Here is a 14,569-nt window from a genome sequence, read left to right on the forward strand (position 1 = left end):
CAGCTTATGCTACTTAGACTATACTCTTTAGGCTATTTATTTTTGTAACCTAAGACTTAGGAGGTTAACTTTTCTGCTACCCGGTAGCCGATGTTAAACCTCGTTGGCACTGGCTTGCTGTATGCGGATCATACGACATCATTTTCAGATCGAAGCTCTTTAGCCAAAACCCAGCTTCAGCTTCAATTTCGACTCCTACACCAATGAACAAAACTCTGATTGGAAGCTGAGGACCCTGATTACGGGGCGTGCCGTGGTTCCCGTTCCTTCAGGCTCTATATGGGTTAGACCAATTCGATCGATAAAGATGTTTCTCGAGGCGACTATATCACTGTTACCTCGTTCAAGCAATCGACAGTTCGTTGACTCCCAGATCACATAGCTATATTCCCAAGTTTTATCCAGCTTAGGTTCTTCCACTGACGTTGTTCTCAAACCTAAAACCGGCGGTAAGGCTCGAAACAGAATACGGTATGCAGCTGTAGGAAACGTGGCAGACAACCGTTGTTCCGCTTAACGCTATGACGCATTGTTACACCCGGCCCCATTTCCGTTTCCTAATTCGCCCAAGTCAACCAGCTGCTCGGTGCAGCCTAGTGGAGAAACGAAGCGATCTCTCAAGGTACCAAGTTGCAAAGGTATCCGTACAGAAGACAGAGTTGGGCGAAAACCAGGGGATTGGGCGGGATCAAGATCCGATATCCGGTAAATGACAACGGAGGGAACATGAAAATGAGATGGGCTTACGGGGTTAGGCTTTATGGGACCCAATGGCCACTAGTTTGGCGAAAGCATTGTCGGCAAGCTCAAGGCCAATGATACCATCCGCCTTGCGTAGATTGCCCAAGGCTCAACCCAGCGCAGCGTTGGGTCCTTGCGCATATGCATCGGAGTCCGCTTCAGCACTGAACCTTTCAGGAGGTAGCAGGAAGCTTAGGATATAGAAAGTAAGTAGTTTGAGAGCGGGTGTAATTAAGATCCCATCTCTCGGAGGTATACTCAAGTCTTGTTGGGCTTTGAGGGTACAGCCGCCCACCCTCGTCGAGTTTTCCAAGAACCTGTGACGACTCTGTAAGAGAGATCCAAGCCCCCCGGTCTACCCATATTATTATCCGCTCTTTGTCATGCGACAACTGTCACGGTGATCATAAGGCAACGAAGCATAACATGTGCATATTGGGCAAGTGGAACGAGCCGAGATCAGACGAGTCGAGGTGAGACACTGATGCTCTGAATGTTACCGGTTTGACATTTAGAGTCAGTGAAAGGAACGATCAACGGGTCAAACGTCAGTCCCGAGACAATGCCTGGCAAAACCTAGTTTATGGGATGATTTCGAGGTCTCGGTAAAGGTTTCTGAATGGTTAATTGGGCATACTCTCTTTTCATGTCGTACGGAGTGTTGTCTAATACCTTGCGCACATCTATCTACATGGAAATGCAACCGTCAGTTTTCAACCCAACACCAAGATCCGAACACTCTATAACCCGTATGCATACAAGATGGACGATGTGAATTGATGGAGTACAAAGACATTCGGCTACGATTGCTTCCACAATCCAGATGCCAGATTTGCAAAAGCTATTGCTGCAGGCAGTATTTTGCAGTATGATGCCTTGCCAACGTAATAACGACCATCGATCCTGGTACAGTTGTACCTTAAACAAGCTGGCAGTATTAGCTGCATTAGTTACTTCTTGTTAATATGCACCAGAGCAAACCCTTTCATGACCAAGTTAAAAACCTGGCGCACTTAATTAAGTCGCAGACTAATCGAGGCACGGCGGTGCAAGTCTGATCGAGGGAGGAGCGGTCCAGCTGGCGCAGCTTCCTTCTTTTAGTCCGCTACGTCAGTGCGCTCTTTCTTCTTTTCCCTTCCCTTCCAACTTAGTAGGGATTCAAACTTCTTCCATTCATTATTTCATTATCACACTCTGAACAATGTTATCTCAGCGTGTGCGCGGATAACCAAAACTTCAGCGAGACGCCATTGGCTTGTAAGAGGGCATGTCGGCAGTGCATTGTGCTGCCCTTGCTTCCTTCGTCTTTCCCAGCCGCTCGATTTACTTAGCACTTGCGGACACCAAGTTGCGCATGACGGTCTCGACATAAACCTATGGGCTGTCGCACGCCGATTGCGAATACCGAGCCGGAATCAGATTCGCTGGGCGAAAGAAACAAAAAAAAGATTTCAAAACACATATTCTTCAGAGGTTTCCAGCGAGGGCAATCGATAAGTAACCACGGCCAAACACGCGCAGACAGGTGAACAAACTAGACGTGCCGTGGCTTTTGCGCCTGGGTCATATCTACAACATATGCGACTGCGCGCATTCAAGTCGCGTCGCCTTTACAAAATCAGCGACACGAAGCAATTGGTTACTTCAACCAAATTTCGACCACCGAGTATCCTCAAATTTTACGCATCGCGTGCGCGTGCATTGTGTTTGCAGTCTCAAGTTTCTCCCTCATTAGTGGCCCGTTTCTTTAAGGACTTTTCTGGCCTTGGCCGGTAGGCGGCCGGCCACAGCAGCTCCCAGCACCAACCCCCCAAATTTCCAGCTTTGGCCCAGCTTTGGGTTCCCTGCCACCAGCTTTTTTTTGACATCACCAGCCGATGCCCATCTTCTTAGGCCCGCACTGATACTCACCACCCGACCTGATTCTTCTCACCTTAACTTCGCTTGCCTCAACATTCCAGTCGGGCAATTATACTCTCGGCCCTGTTTCGAGTGGACTCAGACTCAGATCAGACTGAGACTTGGTTGTCCTTCCCGAGACCATATCGCAATCATTCTCAGTTTGAGTTGGGCTACTCTACTGCCATCTGCTCACCGGTTGGCAACTCAAAAAAAGAGCCCGACTTTGTACAACGCATCAAGAGCTTCCCCCACTCCACCACTACGGCCCTCCACCGCAACGCAACACACCACCAGCGCCCGCTGGTGATCCATCAACTTGTCGAACTTTCATAACCTAATTCCTCGCCCCTTCAGCGCCGCAGAAGTGACTAGAATACGCTCGTCCTCTGCTTCTTACGACCGTCACGACCTTAACGCGCCCACGACCCCTGCCCAGCACCAGCAACGCCAGCACTCAAGAGTTCCTAGCTCCAGCTCAAGGCCACTGTTCAATCAGACCCAGGATCCTATTGAGCGACTCTCTACGCCCCGAAGTCTTCGTCGAACCCCCAAGTTTGACGCACCTCCGAGTCCAGCTCCCGAGCCTCGTAAATCCCACCGCCGAGCTGCCTCCCTTGGGTTTGAACCCAGGACAGCCCTCGCGCCCGTTGACGATTTACCGGAAAGTCACCCTACTGTATTGGGTCTTGTCCCCGTTCGCTCAACGCAGACTCAAGCCCCGCGACCCCGCCGACGGCTTTCACAAGACTTAACCGAGGACCCTGACGAGGTCTCTTCCGAGCGCCCCCCGTCCCCCCCGAGACGAGCTCTCTCTGTACCTGCACACTATCCAGAGCCGCACCCTGTACTTAGGATCTCCAAGCATACCCACAGCGCCATCCTCTTTGCACTCGAGGAGGCGCTGCGCAACCCCAATCCTTTCACCCCAGATCTCGAAGAGGAATCTGCAAGTATGGCTGACCTTATGGCTTCTGGAGGTATACCTCCATCCTCCAACGGCAAGCCTGCAGCCCCTCCGTTCCGTCCAGGCTCAGCTCCTGGTCAATCGGGCTCGCCCTCCGGGATTAGAGGTCCGAGGATGATAATGCAGGAGCGCGCAGCTCGTGAAGCACGACAACGCGCAGAGGCTGAGGCGCAACAGCGCGAGAGAGCCGAGCAAGAGGCGCGCATTTTAGAGCAAGCTCGGAGAGCAGAAGAACAACGTAGATCTGCTTCTGGCATTGCTGGTGGGCAGGGTATCGACACGGAAGCGCGTCAATCCATGAACCCCCAGCGACAGGCGCAAACCGCACCTGATAATACATCAACTCGTCCTCGAGCAAATACCACTGGACAAACACCACAAGGTCGAGCCAGTCGATCTGGTACCACCAACCAACCACCCCCTCAAACTTTTACTGGCCCAGCACCAGGAACACAACCTAACTTTACTGCTCAAGCCACGGAGGGTGGCAACCAAGCTGGCACCGGTGGCTCAAAACCACGCAACTCCTTTCCTCATGCTTTTGAGCGATGGGAGACGTTATCTGCCCATTGGGAGGGTCTTACTAGTTATTGGATCCGTAAGCTCGAGCAAAACAAGGATGAGATGAATCGAGATCCTCTGAACCAACAATTGGCCCGTCAGGTCACAGATCTGTCAGCTGCTGGAGCCAACCTTTTCCATGCTGTCGTTGAGCTCCAGCGTCTTCGTGCAAGCTCTGAACGAAAGTTCCAACGTTGGTTCTTCGAAACACGTGGGGAATTAGAGCGCGCACAAGAAGTCAACGCTATGCTGGAAGCTGCCTTGGACCAGGAACGCCAAGGTCGAGCTAATGCTATCCGAGATGCTGTCGAAAACGAGCGTGGAACTTCCAAGGCGCAGAAGCAGCTTGCTGAGATGCGCAAGGAGCTATCTATATCCAAAGAAGAGGCACGTCGAGCATGGGAGGAGCTGGGACGACGTGAACAGGAGGAGCGTGACAGGACATTGTCTCTCCAGTCAGGGCAACCTACCATTGTCGGAGGCGTCCAAGTTGTCCCAATGACTCAGGGCGGACCCAGACATCACAGCAGCCGAGCTCAAGGGGCATACCAAACTGAATATGGATCTGGCTACCCACCTGAGACAACTTCGTCTCCCCAGCACCAGCCTCCTGCGACAGGTTCTGGCAATCAATACCGCCAACAAGGACTTCAAGCACCAATGTCTGAGAGTGGTTACAGCGAAGGTGAGTACGTGATTGATGCAAATGGCAACTTCCTGTTAGATGCCCAAGGAAATAAGATTCCCTTCGCTGCACCACCTTCCACTTACTCTGGTTCTGATGGTGAAGCAGAAGAGTATGCAACACCTGCCACCACCGTGCCACCAAGTGGTAAGCATGATTCCCCTTCGACTTCTACTGGAGAGGGGAGTGGTGGCAATGGTGGCCAGTGGACGACTGGCACGCAATCGGAGTCTCAAGATTATACCGGTCAAGGGTATGGCACTCCTGGTTGGGAAACAGTCCCTCGCCATCACCACCCTACCCGGCTGAGCGATGTCATGGAAGAGGAGGACGAACGCAGCCGAGCTAGCACGAGCCGTGTTTAGGACTCAACGAGCTCGTTTTGATATAAAAAGCCGACGTATATACTGTTCTGTTCCCGGTCACTAATCTAATTTCACCCTAATAGCGCACACATTCGAAGCACAAGCGAGCACCTAGCAATTGCCCTTTGCGATACCAAGAAGCCGACGGAACACACAAGAGTTGCCAGTTACAGTTTTCTGTCATGTAATATCGTATCACTAGCAGCATATCTCCACCACGCCAACGGGTGCACTGTACCTGGTCTGGGACCTGGACATTCAACTGGAGGAGTTTGATAGACTAAGCCTGCATTTAGAGGGCTTTATCGTGTTCTAATTGCGATTCGGTCTTCGGTCTCATCTATTCGGAAACACCCCCTCATGGATCAACCTAATCATGTTACCATTTGCGAATTCGTTCAACTGGGCAATACAGCAAACTTGTCACTACACAGGTTTATGCATGTTTATTTCATTATGTATTTTACTGAGGAGGATTTTGGGGCACTGCAACGCGGAAACATAAAAGCAGCATGCCATGGATATGAGGGTTTCATCCCAGAAATTCTCACTTTGTACCTTGTGGCACTGTTCAGTTCGAGTTTTTGGAGTTCGCGTCCACCTCCATGCATGGCTTCATAGCTAAAACAAGAAAGAAAAGGGGAGCGGAGTTGGCGGTTTTGGAGTACAGGAAGGAGGTATTTTGGAGTTAATGTAGTACTGTTTTTCTCACTCATGTATACGACTGCAAGTACTTGGCCACCTAATATTCGCTAGACGGGTTCACAGGCCAGGTTTACGAGGACTAGAGTACAGGGATAATAAAAAATTTCTATGCATGGACAAAACACAAGATCCTAAAACACTTGCCCTTGAATAATGGTGTTGCTCACAAAGCACGGCTCAGCATGACTTACCAAGACCATTGCCCACTACTCCAGGGCAAATTATAATTCTAAACAGTGTCGAGGAACGCATAGAGCATGATAATTTGGGGGGTTTGTACAGTACATTAACATTGTTGTCATCAATAGCATTCATCGAAGACCAGAAACGTATATAATATGAACATTACAGAAGACTGTTTGCAACCCATGGATCCTGTTGCCACGAATAATAACCAAGAGCAGACGTAAAGAAACTCTACGCAAGAAAACGCCTCCCGTCCCCTATTACAACTCCGAAATGCTAGTTGGGCAAATATTCCGTGCTCATACAGCTGCATCGCCTCTTGCTTCAGAACCCCCCGGTTGTGATGTTGTGCCCCAAGGGAAGCCGTCGCTGGTGCTAGCTTGCGACGGTTGTCGACTTGTGTTTCTAAACCAGCTGAGCGAGAGAATGTTGTTGAGCGTGCCTGTCTCCGTGGAGCTTCTATTTCTCCGATGCTTACGAGCAACGAGGCCAGGGAAACCTGTGCTCTTCCGCCGTCTTCGGGTCAGTCTTCGAGGGGTCGATTCGGTACTGGGACCCGACTCTTCTCCGCCCGGGCCACTTGGGAGGGATCTCTTTGTCGGCAACAAGGGCGATGACTCTGTATGACGGGGGAGTGTGCTAGACCGCCGCCTGCTACCCGGGGTGGTAGGCTCATCCCTATCCTCTAACTCGCCCCAGATCTCTGCTCGCTCAGCCCACCGTGGGGTTCTCTTGTGAGAAGGAACCAATGGTGTTTCAGCCGTGGGCGGGAACGTTTGATATGTGTGCGGAATCGAATCTTCTTCGGCAACGGCATTATCTGAGCCGAGAAGAGATTCCTCCTCTTCAGTATCTTCCACAAGTCCAAGGCCAGGCGCAAGAGATGATTGGCCAACGCCAGGAGTGTGTTGCTCGTCGCTTAATCGCCATGACAACGCCAACACGCCCGAAAGCAAAATAACTGTTCCCAAAGCGATAAGGCATGCCCTGAGAGGTGATATTAAGCTTGTCTGGTTAAAGTATATCAAGCCATCTAAAATGGCAATGATATTGTAAACACAGAAAACCAAAGGATAAAGAACGGATGTTGAAACCAGCTTCAGACCCCGATGTAAGTAATAGAGCTGGCAGAGCGCCAAAGTGACAAGCGCCATTACGATTGCCCAAGATTCCCAGTGCACGAACTGGTTACGTCCTGCAACGGTCTTGATGACAAGCTCCACGGAGGACTTGGCGAACAGAAGAGCATGAGCAGAGAGATCTCCGCTAATAACACCGTATGTAATGCCTCGGGCTAGTCGGAATCGGGCATCGTGAGATAGGCTCGACATGCTGTTTATGAGATCAATGGAAATTGCCAGCGTGAGAACGAAAAGCGCTTGAAGGATCATCCAAATGATGTATGGCCTTCTCGCCATGAGCGCCAGCAGCTCCTTCAAGTCGTGCGCCGGAGAAGGTATGGCCCCAAAGATCGCGATCAAGACAGCGCCTGTTGTGACAAGAAGGGTGCCGGAGAAAGACCATTTTGTGAAAGGTTCGCTTAAGATTAATGATGCGCATATCGAGTTGAAGACAAGGCCAGCAGCCTGCAAAGTCGAAAGAACGGGTAGTGGAAGCGTCGAAATCTGAATACTACTTCCTAAAAGGTTCGCAACGATGAACATTCCCATGCCAATCTGCCATCTCCTCCTTCGGTAAGGTGGTCGTCGAACATCGTGAGGGCCCTTTTCATCTTCGAGTATATGCGACTTTCGTTGTAAGGTAAGACCTAGACTTTGGACACTTGTTGACAATAGTCCAACGATAATTCCAAGCTACAGTAGATCGAATTAGCACCATTATTCATTGCGGAAATGATGTGCGCGACGACGTACAGCTATGGTTCCTCCAGAAGAGATGCCGCCAAGCAACCCCATTGCGCCTTTGCCAGGCTCAGGGTCATCTGGCAAGGGAGAGTTGAAGCGGATTGTTGAGACGTCGCATAGGCAATGCCCCCGATATAGTGGTCGCTTCGTGTGACAGAAACCGTAGATGTTATAATCGTTTCGATACGGTCAAGAGGAACGAGTAGTCAAAGCGCCAATGGTGGTAGCACGGCAGGCTGTCGAGGTTGTCGTTGGCCAGGTCTATGTACCGCTTTGTGGCGGCAACCTGTAGAAGAAGAACCAAGCGATGCTTGGAGAGAAAGAGATGTTTATGTCGATGTGATTTGTTCTGGTTTCAAACTAATCAATAGTTAAGAAAGTCGGAGGCGGACAAGGTCGAGTCGTGCGTGGGACACCTGACGTGAGTAGAGAGGCATGTAGCGCCGACACGAGACTAGCTGTTTAGCCACAGTGGCAGTGCAGTTACATAATGCATGTTCATGCAGGCACAATATAAATCAGAGCGGAAGGTGAGTCCTCAATGTTATATCATTTCGTTGTGATAACGGTACTGAATTTATTACCAACAGAAATCAACTTCATCTACCTCTGTTTAAACTACTAAACTAATTCCAATGTCTGTCGATGTCAGTGACGTTGATTGAGCCTTGCTGGGTGATGCATACTCTAAACAGTGGGGAGAAATTGTGGCTAAACCTCCCCCAAAGCTCCAGTTCCCTGCTGGAGCACAGTAAGATGCAGCTAGGACGGAGCTGGTAGGCTGGGTCTTAGGCGGCTGGCGTCACATCACAGCTACCAACTCCATCATAGTCCATCCTCGACCTCACCACCAAAGAGGCCATCACTAGCCTTTCATCACCGTATCCTCGACCCTGAAAAGGTCTGAAATCCTTCGTACTTCGAATAAACAAACCTACTATAATCTGAATAAACCCGCCCACCATGTCGCAACACGCTCTATCCGACCAGCAGGTACGCATGACCCATGCTCAAACGACGCAATCCGTCGTCCATCTCATCAGTCCCGTCTTCTAACGCGCGATGCCCTGAAACAGGTCAACAATGAGCTCAGCAAGATGACGGCGTTCATTAAGCAGGAAGCCATGGAGAAAGCCCGCGAGATCGAGATAAAGGCCAATGAGGAGTTCGAGATCGAGAAGTCCAAGCTTGTCCGCCAGGAGACAGACGCCATCGACAGCCAGTACGAGAAGAAGTTCAAGCAGGCCACCATGTCCCAACAGATCACCCGCTCTACTGTTTCCAACAAGACGCGACTCAAGGTTCTCGGTTCCCGCCAGGAGATGCTCGATAACATCTTCGAGGAGGCTCAGAAGAAGCTCGCCGAGGGTGCCAAGGATAAGGCCAAGTACCAAAAGGCTCTCAAGGGCCTCTTGCTAGAGGGTTTCTTTGCTCTCAACGAGCCTGAGCTTCAGGTTCGTGCGCGCAAGAAGGACTACGACGTTGTCAAGAAGGCCATTGAGGAGGCCTCCAAGGACTTCAAGAAGGAGCTTGGAAAGGACATCACAGCAAAGATTCAAGAGGATGATCCTCTTCCCGAGGGAATGTATGTGATGCGCTTCTCAAATCAATTAGTACGAATAATAGCTAACAAGGATGTAGCGCCGGTGGTGTGTTTATCATTAGCGGAAGCGGAAAGATTGACATCGACAACACCTTCGAGGCCAGATTGAAGCTGCTGGAGGAATCTGCTGCGCCTGCGGTGCGAGAGGCTCTATTCGGCAAGAACCCCAACCGCAAGTTCAACGACTAAACTTCCTCGACCGCTAGATATCTGTATGGGCGCCTCTGCCTGTCCATACATCAGCCAGCTTCGATGGGTGCATGGCTGAAGAGGCTCTTGAACTACCTGCGACCCGTATTGTTGATCAGTCTGTGCTTTGTAGTTTAGAGGCCGTGTATCGCGTGTTTAACCTGTTTTGACTGATTTGGAACTTGGCCCGTGGTAGAATTGATTACATTTCAAAGACTTGTTTATCATTAAACTACATCTAGTGAATTGCATGATTGGCCTCTGGACGTCTGGTCCTGTTGATCCCTTTGCCCTCACTTGAACTTGACAACGATAGTCTCTGGGTTACGAGTTTCTTTCAAGCCTTCTGTGTCTGATGTTAGCTGCTTTGGCGCCTGCACTGAGGTAGTCTCTGAGGCTTTTCGCAGGAAGTTCTTCATGTAGTTCTGTTGTTCCGGAAGAAAAGGATCCTGTTTTTGGCCTGGAAGGTCAAAAATGCTCTTCTTAGCCTTCCGACGAGTGCGAACAGAGTGTGCAAGTCGTTGCTCCACCCATTCTATCACACTCTTTGCTTCCGTGCGAGCAAGCTTCATCCCTGAGTCGTTAATCTTTCGCCAGATCTCTCGCAGCCTTACTGCGAGCTCGTCAATATCTTTGTTGAATTGTTTCTCGTGTTCTGGATCATCAGATGGCGCGAACGAACCATCATCTACTGCGATGTTGAGGAGTAGAATATTGGCTTGCAGTTCGGCAAAGTCTGTTTTGGGCCCGACGAAAAAGTCATTGCGGTCTAGTCTCTTGATGATTCCACGTATAGTTACTGTATCATCGGGATGGCAGCCGCCCAAAGCCGGATCATCAAACAGAAATACAATAGCGAGACGTCTTCTCAGTTCATGGGCCCTCGCCTTACTGAGGGGCAGACATGCCAGAGCATTCGTCCTGATGCACTGTGCCTTGATCAAGGTGTGTAATAGTGTACAGGTTTCGAAGCACTAATCAAATGTCAGTAACTGTTTCCCATGCGGTTTCAGAGCGTGACTTACGAATGTGTCCCAGCGAGGCTGAGGAATGGCTTCCAAAAGAATGCTAATGGTGATCTCGTAGGTAGTCAGAAGATTGATATCGTAGATCAAAAACCTGTCCATCGACATGCGCAGCAGCGCCTGTGATGCGTAGACAACAGAGTCTTCGGACATGTACGGTGGTATGGCTGCCAGAAATGATAAGAAGGAGCTCAAAGGTGACCAGTCGCGTCCTTCATAAGGCTCAACGCCAGGTTTTGATACATCCAACTCTGAGTCCCGTTGCCCAAGCTCAGAGGAGGCACCAAAACGATACAGCAGCTCTTCCAGTCGCTGTGGCGTGATACAAGGCTCGATTAGATCTGTGCAATTACTGAGCAGGTTGCAATATTCTTGCCTGACAAGAGATGATTTTTGTGTACATATGTCGTTCAAAATCCAGTCGAAAAGCTCTTCTGGTAACCCTCCTTGCAGGTGAAGAAGGGTGAGTGGCACACCGGATGTGAGATGCTGCTCGCGAGTTTTCTGATCGCCCTTAGTTAACAGCCTCCAGTGACCCTTGTTGAACTTCTTGGGGGCAGGATTGGGGGGAGGCAGGGTGTAGTCTTGAGAGAAGAAGCAATACCGCAGTTCCGACTGGCCAGTTTCTGATCTTTTTACTGCTCGCATGACTTTCTGTGCATCTTGGCCAGTGTTGTTCTTGACAATACCCTCCATGGCATCCAGTGACGCCTCATCTGTCGTCATTTGTACATCTGCCTGGTCGTCGAGATCTGAGAAAGCTTTCGCTCTCATCGAGCTTGCCGTAATAGCGTTGTCCTGGCGAGCATCCTTAGCTAGCGCTTTAAGGTCGTACTTGTGCTTGGATATTATGGCCAAAGGAGAGGTGCGAAACTCGACAGCTGTTCTTTTTGCTTTTGGCGTGGCAAATAGGTTGCGGGCAGGAGACTGAGTCGCCTTTGCTGGTCGGCCTCGCCCAATCATGGTAGATATGTCCTCAAGTGAGTCGTCGGACGACGCTCCGAAGTCATCTTCATCGTCTGAGGCTTGAATCACACGTTTCGGGGTTGGCGATAAGGTCTTCTTCACAGGGGTAGCCGCCTTTTGTTCCAGCGGAAATGAAGGCAACGTTGGATTTGATGGCGGATCTGGTGTTGAGGATTTGATGGCTTTTGGTGTTGGCGATTTCGTCTTGGGCTTGAAGAAGCTCATAATATTGCCATTTTTGCTATTCTGTGACATATTGAACCCTTCCTCGATGATGGAGGAAATCTAGCAGCCAATAATCAGATAAATGTTACGAGTCTTTGATCTGATAAAATTATCTGCAAGAGTAGAGTTTGTGAAGCAGTCAGTCACAAAGGAGCTGCCATGTCAACCGCGTTAATTGGTTTGGATTGAGACGCGTTTTGGCAGTGTAGGGTGAGGAACAAACTGTAGTAGGCAGCAGACGTGATCATGTGTGGCTAAAGTGGCTGTCAATTTCTTTGTTTAGCACTGAATAACAGACTTCAGTCTCTTCCATGTTGGTCGATATCCACGTGAATACAAACATTAGCAGTACTGTCTATATATGTTTTGCATTTTGGTCAGGGTCATAGTTATCCAAAGATATTTGAGCAACTAACGCCGCTTGCTCTCTATTGACAGGCACTCACTCTCACGCTACAGCGACTCAATCATCCCTGGCTGTGGCGCAGGCGGCTAAAGAATGGAATGAGTAGTCTTGGTTCATGGCCCCTTTTCTCGAAACAAGAATTTCCAGAAGAATCCCCGTCTTGGTTGGTCTTGGTCTTATAGCCGACAGCATTGACCAGGTCTTTATCACGATACAAACGTATTTAATGTTGTTGTTTTTAGCTCAGAGGTTCGTGCCCAAGATACGCGGCGTTCATGGGGGACCAGCCCAGTGAAGCCTCACTGTAGCCTACTAAGGTAGTAGGTAATTAATCTATCGTTGACGCATGCGCGTTTCGTGGTTACGAAAAAGGGGGTTGTGTGTTTTACTGCCAAATCTGCCGAGAAGACAATGATTAAGAGGGAGGATCGTCGGTTCATTCCAGCATCTTGTTCCTGAACTGCTGCACAAATCATGGCGCAGTCTCCGTATGGGTAAAGGCTCGTACATCGCCAAATTTGGGTTTGAATCCTTGTATTTGGTATGCGATCTGTCTCTGATCCCTGAAGAAGCTTACGTGCGTCTATTGTCATTCCAACCTTGGCTTGTATTGCATGTGGGCCGCAGACCTAACATGGCTGTTTGGTTCATTATCAATCAACGTTAGTTGGCTTGATAATGCTACTGATTTTTTTCTCTTTATTATTTTCTAAGGACGCTTTTCCAATGGCATCGAAAATACGACACTGATTCATCTGCTAGAGCCTAATTGGGCTGACCAATTTGGGGCTGACAAAGCGTAACTTAGCGCTTCCATCTTTTTTATTATAGAGGGTTCCATGGCTCGGTCAGTACCTGTACCTAACGATGGATGTAACGGGCCCATGGATCTCTTTAGCCTGGGATCCCTGGAAGCATGTACGAAAAAAAAAGAACATGGAAAATGCTTAATGTCGATTAAGTCAGTGTTTACGACGACTCAGCTATCCCAGTGCTTGAACGTTGCAAGCCTAGCGGAGTAAACTCAGAATAAATCATTCTGCATGCCCATCACTTCTGGCATGTTTCATGCTCCATTGTGCCATGGATGATTCAGAGTACATAGGTTATTGAGCTTGACGATCTGGTTGTCGTGATTTCTGACTACTTACCTAACCCCTGACAGTCTCGTCATGGACTGGAAATTTGGACCTGCAAAAGGTACGTAGGCTCAAGAGAGGAGACCCCTAACAAGGGTCTTATGGAGTTGACGAAACAGGAAGCAAAGGGCACTAGAGTTCCCGAGCGGTACTGAATCACTATGTACTGTACCTGAGTATGCATAAAGATTCAGGATATGGAAGGGAGGGCGATGTATGGATCTTTCTTTACTTGTTACTTGTATGTACCCGTGTTCCATGAGAGGAGAATACATGCAGAAAGCCTGTTAAGTTTGTATGTACGTACAGCTGCTATGTGCATATCACAAAGAGTCTCGAATGTAACGCTGCAGAAGCACAGAATGCTTGTCTTCGTGTTCCCGAAAACTCTGTTGTAGCACACGCGGAAATAGCATCAACGGACTTGATCAATTCAGCATCGAGTCAGGCTGAATCATGAAACGTCAATACTAGTGCCTTTCTACAATCTAATACCAAGTGGACCATAACCCGTCGCCTTCAGAGTAGTGACCAGGTATCCGTAGATACCACGGCCTCGCCGCTCCGGGTCGAACGAGAACGGGTCAATGAGAATGAAAATGAGAACAAAAGTGAAAGTCCCCGCTCTAGTTTGCATATCGCATGTTTGTAAGCTCCGTTGACGGATTACGGTATAATCAGACAGCGACCGGCCGAGGCACGAGACTTTTGGTTTCTAATAATCGCGGGAGAAAAAGGATATGGCGCTTCCCTCGCTCGTAATTAAACTCCGCGAACCCGACGTCACAGAAGTTACTTACTACGTAGTAGCCAATCCCTGCACATACAACAGTGTTGACGGGATCTACGGAACTCTGAGAAGAATTACTATTAGAAGCATTGCATTTGGCGTCCAAGAGAGGAAGGCACTATCAAAATCCTCGTATAAGCAAAGGAGAGCGAGTTGGTATTTGTTGTAGACAACGAAATCATGAGCATGACACTCAACATAAAAGTTAAAACCAGTATGAAATCACGGACGCTTTGATGAAGAGGAGGTGTT

The 14,569-nt window shown here is 49.3% G+C and overlaps 4 protein-coding genes across 4 annotated transcripts; 2 read left to right on the top strand and 2 right to left on the bottom strand.

The window, feature by feature from the left end:
- Positions 1-2,319: 2,319 nt before the first annotated feature.
- On the top strand, positions 2,320-5,218 carry FPSE_07867 (uncharacterized protein; the record flags this gene model as incomplete). The annotated part of the gene is made up of 2 exons (XM_009260985.1): positions 2,320-2,513; positions 2,998-5,218. 2 exons carry the CDS (start codon positions 2,320-2,322, stop codon positions 5,216-5,218), a joined length of 2,415 nt encoding a protein of 804 aa, XP_009259260.1.
- A 1,190-nt stretch (positions 5,219-6,408) lies between these two features.
- FPSE_07868 (uncharacterized protein) lies at positions 6,409-8,025 on the bottom strand (the record flags this gene model as incomplete). The annotated part of the gene is made up of 2 exons (XM_009260986.1): positions 6,409-7,923; positions 7,984-8,025. 2 exons carry the CDS (start codon positions 8,023-8,025, stop codon positions 6,409-6,411), a joined length of 1,557 nt encoding a protein of 518 aa, XP_009259261.1.
- Positions 8,026-8,937: 912 nt separating this feature from the next.
- FPSE_07869 (uncharacterized protein) lies at positions 8,938-9,766 on the top strand (the record flags this gene model as incomplete). The annotated part of the gene is made up of 3 exons (XM_009260987.1): positions 8,938-8,967; positions 9,051-9,559; positions 9,616-9,766. The coding sequence occupies 3 exons, from the start codon at positions 8,938-8,940 to the stop codon at positions 9,764-9,766; spliced, it is 690 nt and encodes a 229-aa protein (XP_009259262.1).
- A 293-nt stretch (positions 9,767-10,059) lies between these two features.
- Positions 10,060-12,012, bottom strand: FPSE_07870 (uncharacterized protein; the record flags this gene model as incomplete). The annotated part of the gene is made up of 2 exons (XM_009260988.1): positions 10,060-10,740; positions 10,792-12,012. 2 exons carry the CDS (start codon positions 12,010-12,012, stop codon positions 10,060-10,062), a joined length of 1,902 nt encoding a protein of 633 aa, XP_009259263.1.
- Positions 12,013-14,569: the final 2,557 nt, after the last annotated feature.

This window comes from Fusarium pseudograminearum, chromosome 2 (genome assembly GCF_000303195.2).
Source record: "Fusarium pseudograminearum CS3096 chromosome 2, whole genome shotgun sequence".
NCBI lineage: Eukaryota > Fungi > Ascomycota > Sordariomycetes > Hypocreales > Nectriaceae > Fusarium > Fusarium pseudograminearum.